Source organism: Hydra viridissima, unplaced genomic scaffold, assembly GCF_058129835.1.
Source record: "Hydra viridissima isolate aposymbiotic clone 2 unplaced genomic scaffold, HvirCarnegie_v1 scaffold_8, whole genome shotgun sequence".
NCBI classification, from domain to species: Eukaryota; Metazoa; Cnidaria; class Hydrozoa; order Anthoathecata; family Hydridae; genus Hydra; species Hydra viridissima.
This window is the reverse complement of record NW_028324307.1, coordinates 6085339-6111226: the sequence shown is the minus strand read 5'-3', so window position 1 is coordinate 6111226 and position 25888 is coordinate 6085339. Positions and strand designations below refer to the sequence as shown.

Genomic DNA, 25888 nt, shown 5'->3' with positions numbered 1-25888 from the left:
GATTGTGAAAATATTTCTGTTGGTAGTGAGTTTTTTTGAGTGCGTTTAAAAGCAATAAACACTTGTACTTTTAGGACGAGTGCTGAAGCCGTCTTCAATAGATGCTTCGCTTTTATGTTAATTATGCAGTTTGTTAGTTATGTAAGTAGTGGAGGTGCTTTTTTTTTTTTATTATTGAAATGCAGATTTTAAAATATCATTAATGAGCTTCCTTTTGATATGTAAACATTAACTTTTCGCCGTGAAAAGCCACGTGGTATTCTCTGATTGTGAAGCGCTTATACAAAATGTCAGAAAATAGTGAACTGCAAAAACCAGAGGGGCGTGAAAGTTTTGCAACAGCTTTTTAACCAACCAAAATTTTCTTTGATTTTCTGTCTTTGCAATTCGTTCGTTTTGTAGCCGAAACGATCTGCACCAATTTATTAATGCAGCCCTTAAAACCATTGTAATTCATCGAATAAATAAGTTGTTTATAATTAAACTCTCAGATAGTTAAAAGCTGCTAATAGGAAGGCATAATTATTGAATGGAGATTTATACGCACACACCGAACATCCAACATTTCCATTAAACTTAGAGCAAGTAGTTGCGTTCGAAACTAACCTTAAACGTTATTAGCGACAGGCAGTTGGGTGTTTAATAACGGTGTCATGCACACCTTGTGCTCAATCGAACAGTTAAAGCATAAAATTTCGTTCAGAATAACGTTAAGCAAGTGTTAAGTGTTTAATTATCCGCATGGGTAGTGATGTTAAAGTGAGTTTGAAAATCTGCTAATTAAAAAACAGTTTTCGTCCGAAAAGCCGCTAAATAAACAACTTCTCAACGTGTTTATATTAAATTCATATTATATACAAAATTACTCATAGTCAATTGAAAAGCTCCAGGTCACGAAATAAATAGCGAGATGGTGCAAGCTTTAAAAAGATGAGTCTGTTTATTAACAATGTTCTGTTGTTGCCGTACATTTTATACCTGTTTTTTCAAATTGGATCAGGTTAGTTTTTTCGCTTTCACTTATTTCTTTGCTTTGTAGTATCTCTGAATAGAAAACTGTATGGTAGTGAATATGATCCAGAGATTATGCTTTGAATCTCTATCATAAGTAAAAAGTCTTTTATTTGGATGCTAATTGATGTTGTTGTTGTTGTTTTTTTAGTTATTGGTAAAAATGACCCAGTAAATGCACCACTGCTCCGTAACGTCTACAATCCATTATCTCAGTATCAGTTCAATCCACCCCAGATTAAATCTCAAATTCCCTCGTCATTGGTCGCACCTTATTACAATCAAAAGCAAGAAAACTATATAATAAAGAAACCTAAAATTGAAGTAGCAAACACAACAAACTACAAAAGATGGGGACCAAAGTTTATTATTATTGAAAACAACAAGCAACCTGAGTTTGTTCGCCCACAGTTAGATAAGAATAGTCAAATTCTACAATACAACTATGGTAATCCTGGGGACGAGGTGCCAAAATACAGTTTTTCCTATAATAAAAAACCTTCTGTTGCAGAATCTTTTGAAGATTCGATAAATCCATGGCACACAATGTTACCAGAGAAAAGTATAAGACAGACAAGAGTATTAGATAAAAATCACCTCAATCGCTACGAAGAAATTAGCAATGAACAATTGTATGCAAAAGTGCATGTTAAACAAGAAGGTTTAGAAACTAGAGATCGTTATGCTGAAAAAAAAAATACGCCTAAACTAAGATATTCGCTACCTCAGCAATCTGAGCATCGAAGAATATTAACGCCTCAAACGTCTCAGCTACAACTTGTTTCTTCTTTTTTAGATCCAAGGTATTATAAGCGGAATCAAAATGGATTAGAAAATAAAAATTTTGCTAAAAGTCCAACTTTTACAAAGTTTGATTCTTTTAGAAAAGAAAAATTAGAATCTGAAGGAAATCCAAGTCTTGAATACATAAACACAAAAGAACAACTCAAAGACCTCAATATTCGTTATCGACAAAAACCAAAACTGCCTAATCGTTACAATGCTGAAAGAAAGACAGTCACGGGTGGCGAAGATCCTTTTTACTTGCAAGAGAAAGATGGCAAGTTTATTCCTGAAGACAGAAAATTGCATCATAGTAGAGCTTTAATAAAAGATGTCAGAATTATACCTTCTGAGCAGGCAGACGTATACCCTAACGTAGACAGAATGGATGAGCCTCAGTACCAATCCTCTGGAAGTTATTACTCTACTAATGAAAATAAAAACAATCATAAAAATGAGATACACGTCCAACCCGAGTTACTTATTGCATCACAAAGAAGGAATCATGCAACACATAGGAACGAAGATTATGCAACACACAGGAATGACGATCGTTTAAACTTGATTGATGAACCTAAAAATGAAAATGAAGCAGCCATTTTAAAAAGTTTCAAAAATGAAGATAATACTCAAGCATCCACTTTAAAAAGTTTGAAAAATGAGAAAGAAAGCTTTTTGTTATATAATAAAATAGAGCCAACTGCGGGTGAACATAGTGCGGGTGAACACAGCGCAGTTCAAAAAAGTGCCGATTTACCTGATTTAGACAAAAAAACAGGAAATAACGGAATAGGCATTAGTGAAAGGAAGAATAGCACCTTAAATTACGAGCACAAAGAAGAAGGTCAAGCTGACCCAATAGGTAAAAAATTATGCATTTTTTTCTGAAAAGCTTGGTTAGCAAATAGACGGAAAGCTTTATCATTGCTGATACAAAAGAAGTTTCCAGCGCGCTTTTCTGTTATTTTATAATTATCTGTATAAGAGTTTTTGAGTGTCTGCGTAAGTGTTTAAGTGTGTACACATTTATATATATATATATTCATATACACTTGTATAAACGCTTTAGTGAACATGCATTCCTATGTATGCACCCTTAAACAATTACACCGGCACTCACTCACACACACATACACACACAATTATAAATACATACTTAACAATCGTAAAAACAAAAAAAAATTAAGTTAACATTACAAAAGGTTTATTTTGCAATAAGATGGATATTTCCAACCAATCAAAACAATCGATAATTTAAAAACTCTGTACTTAACTTACACATGCATTGATAGTTAAAGGAAATAAAATCCATTCTATGGAATAGAAAGCTATCGCATTTTACATTGTTTTTTTATTTTAATGTGCATATTAATAAATGTTACAAAAGTTGATACTGAAAAATTGGTTTTATATACTAGGTAAAAGTAAAAATTCTTAATGAATGAGTTTTATGTCATAGACCATTATGATTACACTTTCTCTCGATTTAAACCAAGTGGGGGCAAGCTCAACCAACGAAATCATTTTGTAAAAAGCTACGGGAAATACATAAATTCAAAACTACCCTTAAGTTCAATTGAAACTAAGGCAGTCGAGCGCCATAGATTTACTGAGAACAATAATTTGGAAAATCAAAGTAAATCTTTAAATGTAGAGGAAGTTCGTTCAAATAAGTTCTCTAAAAGCAGTAAGTTTGAAAATAAACTACCATCTTTAGAAAGCATTTCAGTCGAATCAATCAAGCAGCAAGCGTTGGAAAAAACATCGTTTGAGCACGTTGATCTCTTACCTAAACGAGAAAAACCTTTAATAAGGCAAACAACATTGGAAACTGGCGAATCATCTTTAAGTGCTCCTTTTTCTAAAGATCCTAATCAAGAGTTAGGTGACAATCAAATATCCTTTAAATACAAGCAACAACACCAAATTTTAAATTCCTCACCGCTTAAGACTTTCAAAGCCTCAGCTAACGATCGCTTTGTACCGGAATCACAAATGCAACGATCAACTGAACTTAAATACAGAAAATTCAAACAAAACTTAACAAAAGGTTTGTGCAACGAATGCAGTAAATTTAAAGGGGTTGATCATTTATTTGGACACAGATGTTGTGAAGACAGATCAACTTTAGTCAAAGATGCAGCAGAAAAGGAACAGCAAACTCCTAAAACAGAGTCTTCGGTCGGCATCACCCTGCTACAGGAGCAAAAGAACAAAGAACAAAGCCAACGAAAAGAAGAAGGTCATAATATGGAATCTCAGTTTACGGATAGCATAAAAGCAAACATGCTGTGGTTATATAACAGCTTGCTCGAACAAGGAGGATGTATGTATTTTTTTAAATGTCACGAAACAACTTAATACATAATAATGTTTAATATTTTATGAAAAAAATATTTAAAAGAAATCAAGGCGTTTCCAGCATAAATTTATTTCCAAGTTAGTTAGAAATTCAAAATATTTTTTTCATAAAAATTCCAGTGAAAGTCAGTGGTTGTTATTGATTTTATTTAGTCCACGTGCTTCAATTGTATTCGACTGGATGCTACAGAGGGGATTGCTCAAACGCAATTGGTTCTATAAAAATGAACGGTGTTGAGTTAGGAGGGGGTGTCGATGGGATGAACATTGTTGTTCTTGATTATCCAAGTAAATCCAGGGCCATTTTATACTTATTCCACTGTCAGTTGCCAGTTATTTACTTATAAAATGTATTTTTTTTTATTCATAACAAAAAAAAAAAGTTTTAAAAAAAGGTTCCTTTTTCTTTCAAATTTTCAGGTTTTGAGTTTCTATATTCAAAGGCGTATAACACTGGCTTTAACGCAATTGAATCGAACAAGATGGTCCGGTTTGTTGAGCAAATTCAATCGTCTTGTGTGGTTCTCGTTGTTTCTCAAGGTGAAGCAACTGAATTTATGACGTCAGAGGCTTGGAAGGCTTTGGTAAAAAAGCGTTATGTAGATTTTTAAAGTAAAACGTTAAACATAAACTCCATACTTTAACATTTGCTGTGGTTTACATTTTATTTGCTTCACAAATGTATTTAGGGTAAACTGGCCGGTAAATCAGCGATTTTTGTTCCTCCGGGAGGTTCACTTGCATTTATTGGCTACAAAGGAGAAAATATTTTACTATTTAAAGAAGGTAATTATCAAGTGTCAGGAGACGGCGCAAGCGCAGTGTTTTCTATTATAGGTAAGATACTAACTTTAACTACAAAACTCAACGCAAACTTTTAATAACAAAATTGCTTTATGTTACATTATCGTCTCTATCTATATCTTGTCATCTTTTTTCATTACTCGTCATATTTTGTCATATTTTGTCATATTTTGTCATGTTTTGTAATTTAGGTTCTGGTAATGAGTACATGACATTTGGGGGATCTGGCCGAATTTTCACAAGGTTTGTTCATGAGATCATAGTGAATGATACAGGCAAAATTTATGGAGGTAAAAATATTCAGAAAGCGAAGAAGCTCTACTCTGATGCTGAAGAACCTTCCATTATTTTAAAAGCTATCAAGCAACCATCTAAATTAGAGTCAGCGACGAATGACGATGATAGTGACGTAAGAGTAGCAGATAGATTAAAAGACAGATATGACTCAATGGATGATAGAAATACTGCTACTGTTCATAAAGAAATAAAGAAAAATGTCAAAACTATGGAATTTTTAAAAAATAAAGTCGACATTAAGGCAGATGAAAAAGAAAGCGTTAAAATTAACTCTGTTAGCAAGAAACCCCCCCAGAAAACTTCTATCAAGCAAATGCAAGAGGAGAGCGATAAAGAAAAATTTAGTGTAGAAGAAGCGAAACCATCACACGCTCTTAATTACGGAGATAAAATGACTATGAAGCATTACCCTTTGTCAAGAAACGCTTTAAAACAAACTAAATATGACGGGGGAATCGAAATAAGTAACTATGTTGAACCAGTTAGTCTTAAATCATCATTTCGTCGCAAAGACATGAAATCAGAGAATCTACCTTCAAACAAGTATTTAAAAGTGACGTCAGAAAACGATCAATCATTGGAAAATCAAAAAAAAAGCGACGAAGAAGATCTTCATAAAATTGGACGACACATTAATGTGAGCACCGAAGATCAAACTGCATTAAAAAACATTTTTGAAAAAGCTTATGAAAATTCCACTGATCGTTCGTTTGAAGAGGGACTTTCGCTTTTTGACGATTCAAGTCATGGCTTGCAAAAAACTCTCTTCAAATACGATGACGCTAAGCTTAGAGATGATAACCTGGATCATGTAAAATATGATGATAAAATTGCAGAAGATCACGAACTAGTTCATCAAAGGAAGTATGCAAAAAATCAACAAGATCAGCAAAAGCTTGAAAGTGGAAATCCAATAAACGACCAAATGAACTTAATAGATGACGATAAAAATGTAAAACCGACACATTTCCATGAATCGTTTCATGAAACGGGAAAACTACCATTGGAAATTTTGACTGCAAACAGTAGCGAAGAAAATCAGGCAATTGAGGCAACGGCACCTAACCATTACAAAACATTCAATGAAGAGCAAGTGGGGAAAATTCATTCACCAGAAGAATTTGATGAGAATGAAATTCAACAAGGTAAAATCCCAATAAACACAATCGCCCCAACTTTTATGAAAAATGGTGCTACAGAAATTCAAGATAAACTTTTGGGTTCTAAACCATTTAAAGAGGAATTCAATTTGGAAACACCCTCATACTTTTTATCTCCAAAAAATGACAATGAAATCAGCGAAGAACTGCAAGATAGAATGAAAGATATGGTGCATAAAGAGATAAATGAAACTTTTAAGAGCTTCTTGTTTGAACCCAAAACACATCTGGATTACACAACTTTTAAAAAAGAACAAAAAAGTCGAGCGAGCGACTGGCAGTATAAGAGCAAAGATCTCAAACAGGAATCAATTATAAACAGCTTCAATAAAAGTAGTAAGGAAAATGATGAAGTATTGTACGGATCAGATTCTAAACCTCATTATAAGCTTTTTATTCAAGATAATAATAACCAACACATAACCACAAGTGACGAAGAATCGTCATTGAGGAATAGTAAAAATCATTTTAAAATTGATTTGAACATATTTGAAAATTTTAATAACAAAGACTTCAAGATTAAAGAAAAGCATAGAAAAGAAGTATCTATTGAGGAGCAAAGCTATAAATTCAAAAAGAAGAGAAAAGGTTCTCCTTCCGCAACCGAACTGCGCAATAATTCATTTACAAAATTTGATCCCTCCAGACTAGAATCTTCACCCGATGATTCTAAAGAAGACGGCTTGACACCAAATATGTTTCGTTCAAAAAAGCTGCACAACAACAACAATATAGCTAACGAAAAGATTTTTATGGACAATCGTGAAACTGAAGAAGTGGGGCAAAAAAAAGCTATTAATTTTGCCGATAATTCTCCTAACTTTCAACCAGAAAGTGTGGCCAGCGACGTAGAGTTGTCCTTCGGATTTTCTAAAAATAGGGAGAAATTAATAAAAAAACAAAAAAATCCAAGAGTCGAAGAAAAAGAAAGCAAGTTGGTGCAGCTTGTGCAATCGGAAGAGAAAGGCTCAAACAGTTTCATCACAGACAATGATTTTAAAAACAACAAAAACACGACAAACCAAGACGAACTTTTTGAAATCAAAAAGAACGAAAGTGAAAGTTCAAAAGAACAAGCTTTGCTTAAAGAGGTATTGTCGAGAATAAGTAGCACAGAAGCTGATGAGACAAAAAAAAAAAGTGAATCCCAAAAATTACTAGATAATATCAAATCTACCAACACTTTAGGAACCAATTTTGAAGTACATGTCAACTCCTCGTTAATGCAACAAGGTTCTAATTCAAATAATAATATAGAACCAAGCGAAGAGGAACTAATCAAGAGTTTGGTTGATACAAGTGAATCGCTAGATTCCCAAAATATGGCCATATTGAATGAAAATAGCAGCATCAAAGAATTACCAAATACAGACCTTCCTTCTAAATCTGCATTATCCGATAATTCCAACGACGTCGATTTACACGAGGCAAAGTTAACCGATGATAAAGTTATTAGCAAGTTTTTAGATAAAAACGAATGCAAGCGATATAAAGTAACAAAGAATAAAGTAAAGTTAAGAAAGAAACAGTGCATCGAGCAGGTTAGTAAGTTCGCTCTAAGTTAAAAAATAATGATTTTTGTTTATCAAATCTTTTTGTAAAAATTGACGTCACGATTATTACCAAAATAGTTTTTAACATCCACTCAATATTACTATGAAGTCGTTTATCCCCAAACTTTTTTCTCAAAGGTTTTCTCTTAGAAGTTCTCTCTCTCAGAGGTTCTCTCTCTCAGAGTTGCTCAAACTATTTATCAAGTGTATACAAGTTGTTTGAGCAAATAAAAATGTTTTTATAATCTTTTTACAGAATGATTTATCTGGACAAATGAAAGGAACACTCCATAAAGCTACAGATCTCAAGATAAGTCCCGGCTATTCAACTTTAGGAGAAAATGCTGAGTTTAGGCAGGAGGAAAGAACTTACAGCTCAGATAATGTGAATGAACTGTCTTTAGGGCAGCATCAAGGCATCTTTGTCAAAGGTGGCCAAATATATGGTATAAATTTTTGATTTTTTTGATTCCTTTTTATAACATATTTCTATTTATAGTATATACAAAGTATATATAAATATATATAAAGTATACATAAAGTATACATAAAGTATACATAAAGTATACATAAAGTATACATAAAGTATACATAAAGTATACATAAAGTATACATAAAGTATACAAAAAGTATACAAAAAGTATATAAAAAGTATATGTAAAGTGATTTATAAGGTTGCAAATCGACGTGCGTTTCTCTAAATAACTTCAATTTAATAGTAAAGTTCGTGTACATTTTCGTGTTTTTCTAGAAAAAAATGACTTGCATGCTGCCGAGCTAGTCCTAGCTAACGACATTAATGACGCAATAAATACAGCGAACAATGTTAAGAATCATAAATTTGTAAAAAGAAGAAAAAAGCACGAGTTATTATCACTTTGTAAGTGCTTAACATTCCTTATTTTTAGGGGAACATTATCTTGAGTTGGTTCAGAGTTTAGGCTCAACCAATCTCATCTTGTTATATCTCAACCTATACAGTTAAAACATCACACTCAGTCTCCATTGAGTGATCTATTGAATTCTCCCATTATTTATCTCAATGTGCTTTGAATATTTTAATGTGTTACTTTCTAAACTATCATTAAATCGTTTATTAAATATCATTCTCATTTCAGCCAATAATCAATCGTCGACTGCAGATAACTCAAATGCCAGACGAAATATGAACTCGAAGAATATAGATATCAGTTTAAAGCAAACCGAGTTTAAGTGGAAAAGATAATTGGACTCCCAAACGTATTTCGCAGTTCATCCGAGTGCTCTTAAGATAGCGTCAAGGATAACCTCGATCTTAAAGATAGCGTCAAGGATAACCTCGATCTTAAACAAGAAACATGATGTAAATGTACAGCAACATGATGAAAATGATTTTGTTTAAGAAAAAGAACCTTATTAAAAAATTGTTAAGTGTTTGATAAAATACTAAGTTACTTGATAAATACTGAGAGAAAATAACAGACTGTCTTAATGCAAAGTCACGAAAATCTCACGCTGTAGCGTCACTTGGATCGATCATGGCAATTAAATATAATATTTAGCTTTTTATATCGATCCTTTATTTGCAGCTAATGCGACACATTTATAAAGCCGCCTTTAAAACTACGGCGAATTGAACGGTCTTGAAATCTAAAACAATGGGTTTTTTAGTTTAAAGTTGTAAATATTTATTGAATTGCAATACTCGTTGTTTGTAATATATATAGTATATAGAAATTTATGACATTGAAAAATTATATATGTACGTTTCGATTTAATAAAAATAAACCGTTTTGTTTTTTTTTTTTTTTTTTTTCAAGTTTAAACTGGGATTTTCATAGAGCGTAAGTCAACAATGTAACGCAAAACAGATAAAAAAAAAAAAAAAAAAGTCATGGAAATTGGGCAAAGGGGCAGAGGGGCGGAACTGATATTATTCCAATAATTATCTTAGCAATTAAGTAATAGCAACAATCAAACCATACGAAGTAATGTGTAGACCCTGAACTCTCTGAACTGGAACACATATTTACTACAACCATGTTTTTAAAATCAAATCATAAAGGTAAACATTAAAAAAAAAACTTTTGATGAAAATAATTGAGGAGAAAGAGGGAGGGGGGGCTGTTTCCATGCCAGTGGTTTAACTGCGATGTGTAAATTGGTCTCAAGTTATATTTTTCCATCACTAACATTTAGGCTTGCGTAAATAGGACAGCTCATTTACTAAATAACGTACAAGAAAGTACTTGCTGGCAGTATCATGGGGGTAGCGAAAGTACGATAAATATGGTGGATTGCTAAAAATGAAAAAAAGCAATTTTAAAATTATGAAAACATCTGTGAACTATTTTCAACAAAAGAAGAACGTTTTTCTTTATCTTTGCAATACTTTTAATTGAGAAATTTTTTTAAAGTTTGCAACTAAAAACCTTAAAATTTAGATAAAAAGCCATTTCATTTTTGCAAGTTTGCTCTCTAACTCTATTTGTATTAACCTCATCATCAACTATTTAAATATCAACAGTGGGAATTATCAACTATTTAATTATCAACAGTGGGAATTATCAACTATTTAATTATCAACAGTGGGAATTATCAACTATTTAATTATCAACAGTGGGAATTATCAACTATTTAATTATCAACAGTGGGAATTATCAACTATTTAATTATCAACAGTGGGAATTATCAACTATTTAATTATCAACAGTGGGAATTATCAACTATTTAAATATCAACAGTGGGAATTATCAACTATTTAATTATCAACAGTGGGAATTATCAACTATTTAATTATCAACAGTGGGAATTATCAACTATTTAATTATCAACAGTGGGAATTATCAACTATTTAATTATCAACAGTGGGAATTATCAACTATTTAATTATCAACAGTGGGAATTATCAACTATTTAATTATCAACAGTGGGAATTACCAACTATTTGATTATCAACAGTGTAGGATTAGAAGTGAGCTGAATTGTTCAAGGCGACAAAACTTAAGGACGACTCGCCGGTATGTTATAAAAAACAAAGCACATATAAAATCTCAAAAACAATCAAAATTCTTAATCCAACAGAAGCACAAAGCAATAATAGTTAATATATTATATGTAAATATACTATATATCAAATATATTATATGTAAATATACTATATATTTAATATTTGTATTTGATATTAGGATTATTTGAACTCGAGTCGTTTAAAAAACTTGATTTGATTCGAAGCCTCCAATCATAAAAATTAAGAGTGAAAGTTGGAAATATTTTTAAGTATTAATATAAAATATTTTTAATCGATTAGAAAGTGTTTTCGATTTTACTAACAAATGAAATTTATCTTTTTTTTTCCCCGCATATTAAAGTTTACTGAATAACGCGATGTTTTTACACCGCATTCCGAAAATCGTTTCAAAATTTGTTACTTATGTCAAGTCACTTGATTTGTAATTTAAGACCACTGTTTACGGGGCGGCTTGTATCCAGTACAAAAGTATGAATCCGCAACTGATTATTAAGTTTATTTTAAAGATTTTTTTCTTATTTCCTTTTTAACTTTATTTCCAGTAACAAAAAGAATTTTTCCTCTTTTTTTTAAAAGGAATGTGGCTCTTTAATTGCAATCCCCCGGTTGTGTTTCTTCATACACTTTCGCACTAATTTCGTATATATTTCGTTTAAAAGCATATAGCATAAATATTCCACTTTTACATGTTTTTGAAATCAGCTAAAAATTAAACGCTAATTTCAATAGGTTAAATTGACATCAGGTCAATAACCATGCTTGAAACTCGTTTGTAAATTCAAAAATATACTCAAATAAGTAACAATTTAACTCTATACAACTATTAACGAACAAATCCACTCTAAAAAAAAAACCAAGCTTATTGGTTTTCTAGATATGGGAGACAAGTGTTCTACAAACACACAGCAAGAAATTTATTTACACTTGCAGTAAATAAAGTATGAAGAAAAAAACTTGAAACAGTGAAAATAGAAGCGGAAAAAACCTTCACAATGTTAAATACAACTAAGTCACATAAAAAACAGGTTAAGAAAAGAACAGTGGCAGCATTTGATTTCGTACAGAATGAAATCAAGAAAGCGTAACAAACAAAAATGTTTAATTCACTACGTGAAAAAATATTAAGAAGTTAAAAACCAACGACTATTTTACACCGGTCAAAAAAAAAAAAAAAAAATACCTGCTTGGCAGAAATACGTTTGCGAAAGAAAAGTTTGTTCTTTTTTGTAGAACTTTTTAAACAAAATATAACGGCTTAGTAACACAAAGTTCTTTTATAACGTTTAAACGTTTTTCACTTGACTTTAATCGCAAAATTATATACCGCGAATGAGAAATAACTCCCTTTAGAAAAAAAAAAAGACAATGCGTTTCTCTGTTTTAAATAACGTTATTTCTAGTTTGCCATATGAATGATAGAGATTTGAAAGAAAATAGAGTAGCCGCTCCGTCGCTGTAGAATCGTCGCCGTGAATCGGTTGCAGTTGGATGCGTACAGTAAAATGTAAAAGCATTTTTTGAAGTGTAAAATGAAAATACAAGGACACGACGTCAGAAGTCGAAACACTCAGAGTTACTGCTGGTAGTAGACATGCTGTGACTGCTGCTGCTCAGAGTAATCGTAATACGACCCTGTGGGATGCGGAATACCATTTGGCCAGGTGACCTTTGTAACAACACCCGATGCAACAACAGAGCGAGTAGAAATCGGAACATACCCCGGAAAACTGTGGTTTCCCAAATCAATATTTTGACGAGGACCTGCTGAAAGAAAAACATCAATTTAATAAAACGGAGAAAACTATTTCTATCAAGTAAAATGAGTGTCAATTAAAACTTTAAAGTCTTTTTAGAAAACCAATTTTTACATTAAACTCTTTTTTAAAAAATTTTTCATTCATTACGAAGGTATTGACAATACAGGTATTGTATTGACAACTTACCAGGTGCAGGGACACGTAAAGAGAACGGAGAGACTGGTGAAACTTGAGGAGATGTTTCATTGGCTAAGATAAAGTATCGTATTGCAAATATTTTTATTACATTTAACCTCTAAATATGTAAAAATCGTAACATGATGAGGATTAACAAGTAAATATAAATAAAGTGACAGATGTTTACGACCTTTAAAATATTTAATTAAAAAAAAAAATGAAAAAAAAAACGATGAGCTCTTAAAATATTAGGGTTAAAGTTTTAGGATTGAGTAGCTAAAATCAATTTTATATTTTTCAGCAAATTAAGTCTTCAACTGAATGTGCTTTTCAAAAAGAATGTTGAAGACTATCTGTCAGGACCACATTTCTTTTTTTTTGGTAACTAATAGAGAAGAGCTAAATGATTTTTTTGGTTTTATATCCACATCTTTTAAATATATACAATAAACAATCAAAATTTTGAAGATAAATCATTCTTCATGATTTTCAACTGCCAGCTGAAGACTTGATTTGCTAAAAATCTAAAATTATCCTCCCTTTAAAATCGCTAATTCATTTCTTCTAAAAAGCTTTTTTTTAATTTAAAAAATCAACTTACTTCCCTGAAAAAATTCATAGTTCATCTTTTAACAACTCACTACTACCTGAGAACTAAACCAATAACTCACCACGCTGTGTTGTGAATTTGACAAAACAAACAAAACATTATCTTAAACCTACTTATTTGTGTGAGGGTGTAATCAGCAGCATAAACTTTAGCTTCCTCAATGGTACGACACAACTTTTGAGGTTGATATGTATTTCCCAATGAAGGAATGGTTATCTTAAAAGAAACGTTTTTTCAATTGATTATTTTGTAATTTAAATAAATTAAGAAATAAATTAAGTAAGAAAAGGCTTTAAATGTAAAATGAATTTAAAAAAACTTTAAAATTTAATTAAAAAACATCTCTTACATATTTGCATTCCATTTTATAATTTAAAATTACCTTGTAAAGAAATAGCTGGCGATCATTGTTTACTGTAGAATGAAGAGTGTAAATAGGAGTACCCCAATGATTTTTAATACATATCTCTTCTAATATCTGTAAACAAATCAAACCCTTTTGACTTTTCTTTAACATGAGTTAAAAGATTTTTACTGCAATAACAACAACTATACCTTATTGATATTAAAAGCAAATCTAGATTGTCAATCATGTTTCTTTAGAGTAAAAAAATTAATTTGATTGTCACATGCATCACCTGCATAGGAGTCCGAGTTGACTGTGGCTTTAATGTTACAGGATTTGTTGGAGAAAGATCCATTCCAGGAAGAATGTCGTACAGGTGCTCTGACTAAAATAAATATGCAAAAGCCCTAAGTAAGCAGAATTATGAAAAAAAACTTTATACATATATTAAGTAATAAAAATACTTTATACATATATTTAAAAATTCCTTACCCCTGCCTGCAGTAAAGGATGCAGTTGAGGGAGGAATCCATTTAAAATGTAAGCTCTACCCCCAGCAGAGCGTGATCCTGCAGCAGTTCTGCCACGGCCTCTAGCTATTGGTCTGACTCCTACTTGGTTGCTAAAGTAAATAAAGCAATAAAGAATGAGCTTCAATTACAACTTTAAAACACTTATTTGAATTTAATTACAGACTGGTGAATTTATTGATTTGTCTGTGAAAATGCAACTAGTTTACAAAATCTACAAAATTTATCTGGTTTTCGATATTAAATTGTTGAATGCATGTCATCCATACTGAAATTTTGTGATTAATCTTGAGAAAAATTAAATCAAAATTTAAAAAAAAAAATGATGAACTGCAAGATCTATAATAACTTTTTGTCTTTAATAATTTCATTCTGAAAGATAACGGTTATAGTTGGTGTAACTAAAGAGTTTTTGTTACTTGACTTAAAATATTCGTTTGAAAGCTTGGCATTAAGGATTAGTTAAGTTTAAGGAATAGAGAAAAAAAGTCAACTTCACAACGTAACTTTGAAGTTGGCAATTATATATAAAATAGTTTCTAACATTAATATCAACGTTTAAGTAGCTATCTCACAGTTACGTAATTATAGATGTACAACCATATCAACATCAGGAATAATTTGATTAAATCTAATAAAATACCAATGGTATTGTTATTTTTTTAAATTTGATTAAACCATATTTAAGTACCAGATGAGTACTTTAAAGGTAAAAGGAGACGCATAGATGACTGGCTTTTTTGTTGTGGGATTATGCATCCCACTTAAATAATTACAACAGTTTTTTAACCAATTTAGCAATGTGTGGTCTAGTATTAGCATAGAAGTTTTTCAGGAATTTTTTCACATATGCAGAAGATTCTTTTAATGGTTTAAATTGACTTGTTCTGTTGTTGAATTAAATTTTCTCAATATCAAACAGCAGTGATAATTTCAGTATATTTAAGTAGCTTTTAATACACCACACCTTTTTGATTGCACCATAGACACAGCATGACTCATAAAAACTCTTTATTACCATTTAAGCAGATGGCTACCTGGGTTTCACCAATGATTTCTTTATTTTAGACTGTTGTAATGAATCAATTTTTTATCCCTGGTTACAGTTCTGTACAAATACAACTTTCTTTCATGCCTTTGAAGCAATACTTTGCACAATGATGACCACCTTTGAATGGCTTTTTCCTTCAAGCAATGTGGTAGCCAAATTCCAAGTTTGTGAATTAGCCCCATGGATTTAAAAAATTGCTTACAGTTAATTCTTTAATACATAATTTAATACAGTTATTCAGGTGTTCAGCATCAATCTTCATCAAATAAGGATTTCAATTCTTTCTCTTTGAACTTTTTTTGATGCCCCAGTACATCCTTTATTTTTGACATTAAAATCCTTGTTTCTGAATTGTTGGAACTATTCTCTAAAAATTCTTTTGGATAGAGTATTCTTACCAAAAACATCCACAAGTATGTAATTGGTTTCAGCAATTTTATGCACAAAAAAAAAAAAATTTGAATAATATTTCCTGCAGATCCTGAATTGTTGGCAAATAATTCAATAAATTTAATGCAATAAAACAAGTACTTGTTGACTGAGTCTCCAAAGATCAGGTACTAGCTATCAAAGTTTACTATCAATTAAAGTGGTACCAACACAATTGACACATGGTTAATACTATTTACAATGCTGATTAGAAAATAGCGGAAACATATTCAATTACCCAATATTATCAAATCCCCCTTGATTCTCAGGATGCATTATTTCAACACCATCAAAAGTCTGGATAAATCAAGTTGAATTCACAGAAAATTTATTAGAGAGATGAAGCTGAAACACCTAGAAAGTTGTTGGAACACTTTTAACTTATTTTTCTGATGTTATTCTTGTGCAAAATGTCTAAACTGAACACAAATTCCACAAAGTCTTGCAGGCAGGAAAAAACTTATCTATCAAAAGAAAATATGCTGCAAAAGAAACCTTAAAAAAAAAAAAAAATCTCAATACAGTAAAGGTTAAAAATAGCATTGGAATCAAGCTAAAAAAGTGGTGAATGAAAACTATGATAAGATTAGAAAGTTATCAATTTCTTGAAGAGAAAAATTGTAATCAGAAAAAAAAAAAAAAAAAAAAAAAAAGAAAAAAAATCAACAAAAACAATTATTAACAATTCACAAAAATCAAACGAACAGTTTGAAAAGATTTATCTAAAATTGATGGAAAATCAGGTAATATAACGAATGAAAGATTTTATTACAAAATTAAATGTCATAAGCTTTTTGGATCCATCAGAATTAGTAAAATTATATCCATTTGAACTCTCAGAAGGCAATTACATTTGTCAAACAATAAAGGTATTTTGATTTAATAACTGATTATGATTTAACTTCAGGTTTTAAAAACTTAGTAAACACTTTAATTTTATGAAGTCAAATCACTTATTCAGGAAGTTTTTCACATATAATTTTTTAGATTTCGCAAAGGCCTTCGACTCAGTACCACATCAGAGATTATTGTTAAAGTTATCAGCTTATGGTATAAAAGGAAAATTATTGAAGTGGATTGCAGATTTTTTATATTCACGTAAGCAACAAGTTCTTATGGGTGATTTTATATCTATTTGGGTGATGGTTTTGAGCGGAGTACCACAAGGTTCCATACTGACTTCATTCAAATCATTTTCATAAATGATTTGAATGAAATCATCTCAAATAATTCAAAATTTTATGCTGATAATTCAAAGATAATAGCTGAAGTAAATAATTTGACACAATGTTTATCATTACAAGGCGATATTAATAATGTTTTAAAGTGGTGTAAAGACTGGTTAATCAACTTAAATGCCAATAAATGTAAAGTCATATTGGCAAAGAGAACGTAATGTACAATTATAGTATAAATAAAGTAGATGTCATACAACTAATCTTAGAATCATCGAATGAAGAAAGAGATTTAGGAATCACAATAAGATAAGATTTGAAGTGTTAAACGTATGTAACAAAGCAAATGCCATAATTGGTCTGATAAAAGAACATTTAGCATAATAAATGTAGAAATGATAGAAATTTTGTATAAACCATATATACGATCACATTTAAAATGTGCAAGTGTAATATGGTGTCCCTATCTGACAGGAGATATAGAAAGGCTGGAAAGAATTCAACGCAAAGTAACAAAAATCCCTTCAGAATTAAATAATTTATTGTATGAAGAACGCCTTAAGTATTTGAATTTAACCAGTTTGTATATAAGACGACAGCGTGGAGACTTAATCCAAATGTATAAAATTGTTCATGGGTATGAGAAAATTCAATTGTCTAATTTTACGCTTCCAGTTATTGATAAACCTGGGATTCATACAGGTAGGCAAGGGCATAAATTGAATATTGAACTAATAAAAAATTGTCCAGCAAGATTTAATTTTTTTACAAACAGAGCTGCAAAATTCTGGAATACCTTAAAAACCGAAGATACTAACGCAATATCATTAAACTCATTTAAGGCTATTTTATTGTCCAAATATGATTACTAACATTTACATTCGCAATGGTATGATAGCCAGTGATGTTAACAATTAAATGCTTGTATGTTTATGTGTATACTGTTTATAGTATGGTTATATTTATAGTAGTGGCTGCAATAAACTAGTGATAGGTTCTGCAGGGATACATTATCTCTGCTTCAGCATTGATATATATTATTACAAATATACAAATCACTTCATTAAATTGAATATACATTTTATGTAATAAGTGATTAATGCACCTAATAACTTGATTATCAAATAGTTAATTTATGCAATAACTCATTAGGCATACCTTGCAACAAAAGGTGGAGGATAGACAAGGCCATTCATTTGGTTATGAAACTGAGAAAAATCAGGTGGAAAGTTAGGAATGTTTGGGCATTGATTTGCCATTTGCATTAGTTTAGCTACTGCTCGTTGTTGCCTGTAATGCTCTTTATCAACAGGTTTTGCCAGTGTTACTTCAACAAAAGCTCCATCAATTGATTCACCTTCTTAAATTTTAAAATAAATATACAGGAGGTAGATGTTACTTTTTTTGACAAAAACAACAAAATGAATAAACAAAAATTTTTTTGACAAACAAACAAAATGTTAATGTGAACTTGAAACAGAACTGTTTGTTAATTTTAATGTTGATTTTTTTGTATGAAAGGATCGTATATAAGAAAGAGATATTTGCATATATAATAAAAGCTTTAGAAGACTTTAATTACCTTGCATACTATCCAGTGCTAATCTTGCACCTTCTCGCGTAACAAAATGTACAAAACAATAATCTTTGATTTTTTTTACTCTTTCAACTTCTGCAAACTTTTTAAAGACATTTTCAATAGTTTCTTCAGTTGTACTTAGCTGAAGGTTACGTATATATAAAACTTTCACCTAAATGAACAACACATTTATATTATTATTATTATTATTATTATTATTATTATTATTATTATTATTATTATTATTATTATTATTATTATTATTATTATTATTATTATTACTATTATTATTATTATTATTAATATTATTATTATTATTGTTATTTTTATTGTTATTTTTATTGTTATTGTTGTTATTATTGTTATTGTTATTATTATTGTTATTGTTATTGTTAACATTATCATTATCATTATCATTATCATTATCATTATTATTATTATTATTATTATTATTATTATTATTATTATTATTATTATTATTATTATTATTATTATTATTATTATTAATATTATTATTATTATTTTTATTGTTATTTTTATTGTTATTTTTATTGTTATTGTTATTATTATTGCTATTGTTATTATTATTGTTATTGTTAACATTATCATTATCATTATCATTATCATTATTATTATTATTATTATTATTATTATTATTATTATTATTATTATTATTATTATTATTATTATTATTATTATTATTATTACTATTATTATTATTATTATTATTATTATTATTATTATTATTATTATTATTATTATTATTATTATTATTATTATTATTATTATTATTATTATTATTATTATTATTATTATTATTATTATTATCATTATTATCATTATCATCATTTATTATTATTACTATTACTATTACTATTATTATTATTATTATTATTATCATTATTATCATTATCATCATTTATTATTATTAATATTATTATTATTATTATTATTATTATTATTATTATTATTATTATTATTATTATTATTATTATTATTATTATTATTATTATTATTATTATTATTATTATTATTATCATTATTATAATCATTCTTATTATTATCATTCTTATTATTATTGTAATCATTATTGTTGTTATTATTATCATTATTATTATTATTATTATTATTATTATTATTATTATTATTATTATTATTATTATTGTTGTTGTTGTTGTTGTTGTTGTTGTTGTTGTTGTTGTTGTTGTTGTTGTTGTTGTTGTTATTGTTATTGTTATTGCTATTGTTATTGTTATTGTTATTGTTATCATTATCATTATCATTATCATTATTATTATTATTATTATTATTATTATTATTATTATTATTGTTGTTGTTGTTGTTGTTGTTGTTGTTGTTGTTGTTGTTGTTGTTGTTGTTGTTGTTGTTGTTGTTGTTGTTGTTGTTGTTGTTAATATTATTATTATTAGAATTACTATTATTATTATTATTATTATTATTATTATTATTATTATTATTATTATTATTATTATTATTATTATTATTATTATTATTATTATTATCATTATTATTATTATTATTATTATTATTATTATTAAGAACTTTACTTAAAGTATAGGAGATATACATAAAAACTCACATTTTTGATCTAAGATTCTTTTTAAATATATTTTTAAAAGTTAAAATAGCAAACATATTTTACCTGATCCATGATATCTTCATCAACATCCTGCTCTGGTTCTGCCCAATCAACAGCTATTGGATGACCCCAAAGTTGTATTTTTCCATTCATAAGTTTTCTTCTAGCCATTGCAGCTGACCTATGACAGCTGTATTCCACAAATGCAAAGCCTCGATTTTTGGATTTATCAGTAGCACTAGGGTAGACAATTACATTAACAACACTATCAGTAACTTTTGAAATTTCTTCAAGTATCTCATCTTTTTTTACTTTTTTTGGTATTCCTCCAATAAACAAGCGGCAGTTATCAACACTTTGACACACACCTAAAAGTCTACCTTTTCTAATCTCATAGTTGTTAAGTGTACGAACCGACTTTTGTGCATCACGTTTAGAGAGGTAGACGACAAAAGCATAACCTCTGTTTTGTCCATTAAAATCCATCATTAAGCGAAGTTCATAAATTTTACCAACTTTCTCAAATACTGGAACAAGTTCATCTTCATAACAATCACGCGGGAGTTTGCCTACAAAAACTTCACAGCCCCTGGGTGGTGGAGTGCCTATATAAAAATACTATCATATATTAGATCCTACAAAATACTTGTTGCTTAGTTAATTAAAACTTTCAGCTGATGCAAATATTGATAATTTAAACTTCAAAGCATGATACATACCAACCAACCATCATAATTAATAAAATTATATGTTATTCATCATCAACAACAAAGTTAAACACTTGTTGTGGATTTTATTTGATTGCCATACACCATATAACAATGACAGACATTTGGCAACGATTGCAATATATTTGGAATTTAAAATACATTTCTTTATGCATGAAATTTAAACTGTCAAGACATATTTTTTTGGCAGAATCATTAGCCTGCTCGCAACATTTCTTTGAACACATTCCGTTTTAAATTACGAATGTTGTCTTTAGTTAAATATTTAAGGTTTCAAAAGCATCCGAATGTAACTTAAAGTAACGATTTTGTAGAGAATTTTGCGGAAAAATAACGTTCTAAACAAATGTGTTTAGAGCCTTACATTCGTTAAGGTGATTATCGAGTCAAAGGCCTGTGAAACTCTCTGACGAAAACTGTTTGTTCAACTGTTCACCGCGTGTATAAGCATTATTTCTTTTCACAGTAACATACTACTTTCGTTCTTTCTTTTTTTTTTTTTACTAATTGTGTATGTGTTAAGATGATAAACCTCGTTTCCTTAAATTTACTTAAAGTAAAACGAATAGAATTTTTCAAAACATTCAGTAAAATAAAAAATAGTAATAAAAATTAAATAAAAAAAAGTTAATTTAATATTTTTTAAATGAAGTTAACCAAACATGCCTTTGTAAGTTTGAGGGGGACCATATCTTCTTTGACCATTATTTTGCGTAATAGGATATCCGCTTTGTTCCATCAGTTCAACTAATGCATTTTCGTTTGGTAAACCCATTACGGCATCTCGGCCTGATTTCGATTCTCCATTGACTGGAAGTACGCTTCGTTTTTGAGTTTGATTCTTATTTAACTTTGATGACTTGCTCGTCGCTGAATTGACTGCTATGTTATTATTGTTAAGATCGGTTTCCATTTTATCTTCCGATTGAACAGGATTTAAATTGAATTGAAAATGCGATGTTTAATTGTTAAAATTTAAAAGTTATAGATTGACCATCAAATAAAATCAAAATTGTGTTTTAAAATAAGCAACACAAACTTCAACACTGATCACAGAATCACATTTAAAGAATGAAATTTCGTGAGATATTGAAACTACTTATCGCTGTGTAAATGTTATTTGTCTCTGTTACTCAGAAACAATATAAAAAATTTAGTAAACGAGTCAATATTTGAAGTAACCTTACAATAGAAATGAAGACTGCCGCGTTTATTTTACGAAGTAAGATTTGTTTGGAAAGCAAATAGCGTTTTATTCGCTATGCACTTACATCTACTAGTTCGTTATTTCTTTACCCGTATAATTGGAATTACGATTTTGTAAATTATGTAAATTATGCAAATTATGTACTCAAGAAGCTCATATATTAAGTCAATATTTTAACTCCTTTTTTTTTTTTTTTGCGAAAACCGAGCACCACCAAAAAATAACGCAGACCAACAACTTTTTAGTCAATTAACTTACAAATTTAAATAATCTATGATCTTAAAATTGCGTAGGTGTGTTTGTTTTACGTGTGTGTATAAGAAAGTGATAGTGTGTTCTTGTGCGTATGCGCGTGTGCTCATAGAATCTATCATACAAGAAAAATTGATCAGACACATACCACGACTAAAAAAGTTTTCTTGGTCGAAGATCTACGGTTTTTGTAATTTAGCGCTAATCAAACATTTTGTTTTTTCTGATCAATTTAATTAAAGGTCATTTGCCGATCAACTTTATTAAAGATCAACTTTATTAAATGTCAGATGGAGTATGGTTATATTTTTGATTCCAAGTGGAAAGTCTACCAAGACAAAGCTGGTTTTTATTTTTAATTCCAAGTGAACAAAAAGTTCACTAAAGCATTCATTAAACATCTTTCACTATGCTAACCAAACTTAACAATATTCGCAGAAGTCTTGCGGAATAAGCTCGCTGAATCAAATCAGGCTAAACAATGTAAAGTGCAATTAGCCTTTTTGAATAATACCCCAGAAGGTTTGTTTTTCTAAAATGAAACGTTCTCGTTAAATGTTGTAAATCTATTCTTGGTACACTGATTACTCAAAAGTATTTCAAACTTTTTTATTTCAATCTCAAAGTTGTATTTGATTTGAAAAACAAAATGTTAAGTATTTTTGAATAAAAAATTATGTTTGCAACACTTAGTTTACATTACTTAGATTTATTAACAGACAAATAGGTTGTATATTGTTACGGATAATGTCTTAGCATATTTAAAGGATGGTTTTTACTTAGGGATATAAAGGTTAGGGCTAGACTTGAAATAAAACTGAGTTGGTAATCCGAAGATCATGAAGCAAATACTTGGTCTATACTATTTTGTACTCTTTCTTAAACGATGGTTCACATAAGTAGACTTAAAAAATATCGCGAGTTTAATACTAATGTGACAAATGTTGGTAATTTCTGTAAGGAAGGAAGATAAATATTTGAATTTTGAATTTAAAAAAAGGAAGCTTTCTGTATTAAGAAATCGATTATCAAACCGTAAAAAAGTTTTTTCTCTGGGAGATTTAAGAGAAAACACGAAGTATTAGAAACCCATTTTAAAGAAAAAGCGCGCCAAAATGATTTTAGTGCTCTCATAAAGTGATTAGTGCAGTATGATATAAAATTTTTATGATGGAAAAGCAGCTTTTTAAATCTAAGATAAATATTTGCCCACACTTTTGTAGGTTAAAGCAAGCATAAAACAAGATTTAAACAGGAAAATGAAAGATAAAACCGTAAGACCAATCGTTTTAAAGATAGCATTGCTAATGCAGAGAATTAAAATTTCCAGACGGTTTACGTTGTGTTGTTAATAATAACTACTGTTTTAGTTTATAGTTTACCCAATTAAAAAGTTGGGAGTCAGAACAACTTTTATGTTGTGAAAAAGATTCATCGCGATTGCAAATATAGAAGATCATAACTGGTAGCTGGATAATCCAATTGACATCTTTATGTTTAAGAACGTGAAAAGTCTTGATTATTTCCAGCATCGCTAAAACTATGTCCCTTAAGAATGATATTGTCAGCTGCCTCAAGATAAACGAAACTCGCAGTTTATTTAACGTAACCTCGTCAACATTTTATAAACAACATTTTTAAAAAGAATTTTTAAAACTGTTGTTTACGAAATCTTCGAAGTGAATTTTTGAAAAACAACTAAAGTATAGTTTACAAAGGTTTAAATAAATTTTCCACGTTTTTTTGAATAAGTGGTTTGTAAAAAAAATGTTGTTTATAACCAATTGCCGTTGTTTGTTTTTAAAGAAAATTTAAAAGTCGGTTTATTCATTTATATTAGTTCAAAAAACGATCCTCTAATATTTCCCTAAAGTTCCCTCTTCATAATTTTGTTGTTGTTGTTGTTGCTTTTCTGCTGTTTAGTCTTCGGTGCAAATAAAGCTTAAGAACGTGATGTTTGATTGAAACTTTATTTGGATAATGAAACGCGTCTCGTAAAAATAAATAAATCTTATGCTATTAACAAAATTCTTCTATTTTTTTCGGTTTCGGGGGATTTCAATTTGTCTCCAGTAGATTCAATAAAAAAAGAGAAAAACTTTTCTAAGCTAAATAAACAATCGAGACAAAAAAAATCTTTTGCGATAAAATGAACTTAAAATGAAATAACAAAAAAACGACTTTGTTAAATTTCCCCCTTTTAAGCAGTTTTTTGCGAAAACCTTGTAAAGTTATAAAGTTTACATGTAGAGGGGTCAAAACGGTACAATGTCGGAAGAAAAGACGTCAGAACGAAAAAACCGAAGTTTAGTAACATTTGAGATAAATTTTTGTTTATAGAAATTTGACAATTCTTTTTTTCTTCTTAACTCAAACTTCAAACAAATCTGTTTGAAGTCTTTGATCCACATTATTGAAGTGGTTTTACAGAATCTGGAAATGAGAAAAAACACCTGGTTTTATGTAATTGCGTTGACAGCTTTAAGCATTCAAATATTTTTGTTAAAAAGTGCACAAGAAAAGTGAAGTTCGAAAACTTTTGTTTTAGAACGATTGCTTCAGTTTTCTGGAGCGAAAGAGGCTGATAAATTATTGTCTTATGCTAAAAACTTCAGAAAAAATGTTTTTATCTACACGATACTCGTAGCATTTTCCTAAATCCAAAATCTGAACTTTAAGATTCTACGAGTTTCGCGGAGAAAGATTGAAATCAAAACCCTTGAAAAGTTAAAAGAATGCCACGCTTATGTAAAGCACTCATCAAGGCGAAAGGAAGGTTCTTTAAAGAGCATTCAAACCTGCACTTATTTACATATTATTTTCAAATGAAATTGCATTCTCACAATAAATTAAATAATTTTTATTCGTAGGAATATAAATGCATGAAGATAAGTGTGGTATACTATTTTTTTGTTGAGAAAACTCAGTTTGAGGGTGAGCGAGTGGGGTAGCTTGCATGTTTTCAAAGAGGAACGAAGGTGAGCGAGTGGGGTAGCTTGCATGTTTTCAAAGAGGAACGAAGGTGAGGGAGTGGGGTAGCTGGCATGTTTTCAAAGAGGAACGAAGGTGAGGGGGTCGGGTAGCTTGCATGTTTTCAAAGAGGAACGAAGGGGGCGGGTGCAATTTTTCTCGGACCTTAGGGCGAATTTAAAAAATACGCAATGAAAAACTTAGATGTTTAAAAAGTTCTATAACTTTATTTTACTTTTAAAACTTTTTAAGGGATAAGGGAACGCACTTAAGATTATTCAAGAGGGCTAAGCACCAGACACCCATTCCTACCTATGGAACTAAGTGCAGTAATATAAAAAGGCTTAAACCTATCTACTCGATTAGCCAACTTGTGAATTCTTGAACGACAGCATCAAAAGCAGATTCATTGATTTAATCCATAGCTTTAGGTCACAAATTAAAAATAAAAGTCAAAGGCAAGACAAATTATAAGGAAGGGCAAAAAAACAAGATATC

At 29.8% G+C, this 25888-nt stretch overlaps 2 protein-coding genes across 6 annotated transcripts; one reads left to right on the top strand and one right to left on the bottom strand.

Annotated features, from left to right (window-relative positions):
• The first annotated feature begins 119 nt into the window (after positions 1 to 119).
• Positions 120 to 9746, top strand: LOC145186665 (uncharacterized). 3 transcript variants are annotated; one of them, XM_090094765.1, is made up of 11 exons: positions 120 to 1000; positions 1163 to 2656; positions 3254 to 3430; positions 3512 to 4120; positions 4309 to 4443; positions 4576 to 4739; positions 4845 to 4992; positions 5151 to 7957; positions 8226 to 8415; positions 8721 to 8849; positions 9088 to 9746. In XM_090094765.1, the coding sequence occupies exons 1-11, from the start codon at positions 931 to 933 to the stop codon at positions 9192 to 9194; spliced, it is 6030 nt and encodes a 2009-aa protein (XP_089950891.1). In that variant the 5' UTR covers positions 120 to 930; the 3' UTR covers positions 9195 to 9746. The 3 variants fall into 3 exon arrangements, with proteins under 3 accessions (XP_089950891.1, XP_089950892.1, XP_089950890.1); XM_090094766.1 differs by lacking the exon at positions 3254 to 3430; XM_090094764.1 differs by having other exon boundaries at positions 3254 to 4120.
• A 1857-nt stretch (positions 9747 to 11603) lies between these two features.
• LOC145186269 (putative RNA-binding protein 46) lies at positions 11604 to 22076 on the bottom strand. 3 transcript variants are annotated; one of them, XM_090094778.1, is made up of 10 exons: positions 21628 to 22076; positions 20297 to 20838; positions 18637 to 18805; positions 18213 to 18414; positions 14362 to 14491; positions 14162 to 14254; positions 13906 to 14001; positions 13637 to 13739; positions 12923 to 12985; positions 11604 to 12743 (listed from the first exon to the last, which is right to left on the bottom strand). In XM_090094778.1, exons 1-10 carry the CDS (start codon positions 21872 to 21874, stop codon positions 12553 to 12555), a joined length of 1836 nt encoding a protein of 611 aa, XP_089950904.1. In that variant the 5' UTR covers positions 21875 to 22076; the 3' UTR covers positions 11604 to 12552. The 3 variants fall into 3 exon arrangements, with proteins under 3 accessions (XP_089950904.1, XP_089950906.1, XP_089950905.1); XM_090094780.1 differs by lacking the exon at positions 21628 to 22076 and adding an exon at positions 20953 to 21273; XM_090094779.1 differs by having other exon boundaries at positions 12350 to 12740.
• Between the last annotated feature and the right edge of the window lie 3812 nt (positions 22077 to 25888).

Excerpts from the sequence above, each read along its gene's own strand:
- LOC145186665 (XM_090094764.1), top strand. The coding sequence starts at position 931 with ATGAGTCTGTTTATTAACAATGTTCTGTTGTTGCCGTACATTTTATAC. Across the intron at positions 4,121-4,308 it reads CTTGCTCGAACAAGGAGGAT|TCCACGTGCTTCAATTGTAT; the intron begins GTATGTATTTTT and ends GATTTTATTTAG. Across the intron at positions 8,850-9,087 it reads GCACGAGTTATTATCACTTT|CCAATAATCAATCGTCGACT; the intron begins GTAAGTGCTTAA and ends TTCTCATTTCAG.
- LOC145186269 (XM_090094778.1), bottom strand. The coding sequence starts at position 21,874 with ATGGAAACCGATCTTAACAATAATAACATAGCAGTCAATTCAGCGACG. Across the intron at positions 18,415-18,636 it reads AGCACTGGATAGTATGCAAG|AAGGTGAATCAATTGATGGA; the intron begins GTAATTAAAGTC and ends TTAAAATTTAAG. Across the intron at positions 14,002-14,161 it reads CAACTCGGACTCCTATGCAG|ATATTAGAAGAGATATGTAT; the intron begins GTGATGCATGTG and ends ATTTGTTTACAG.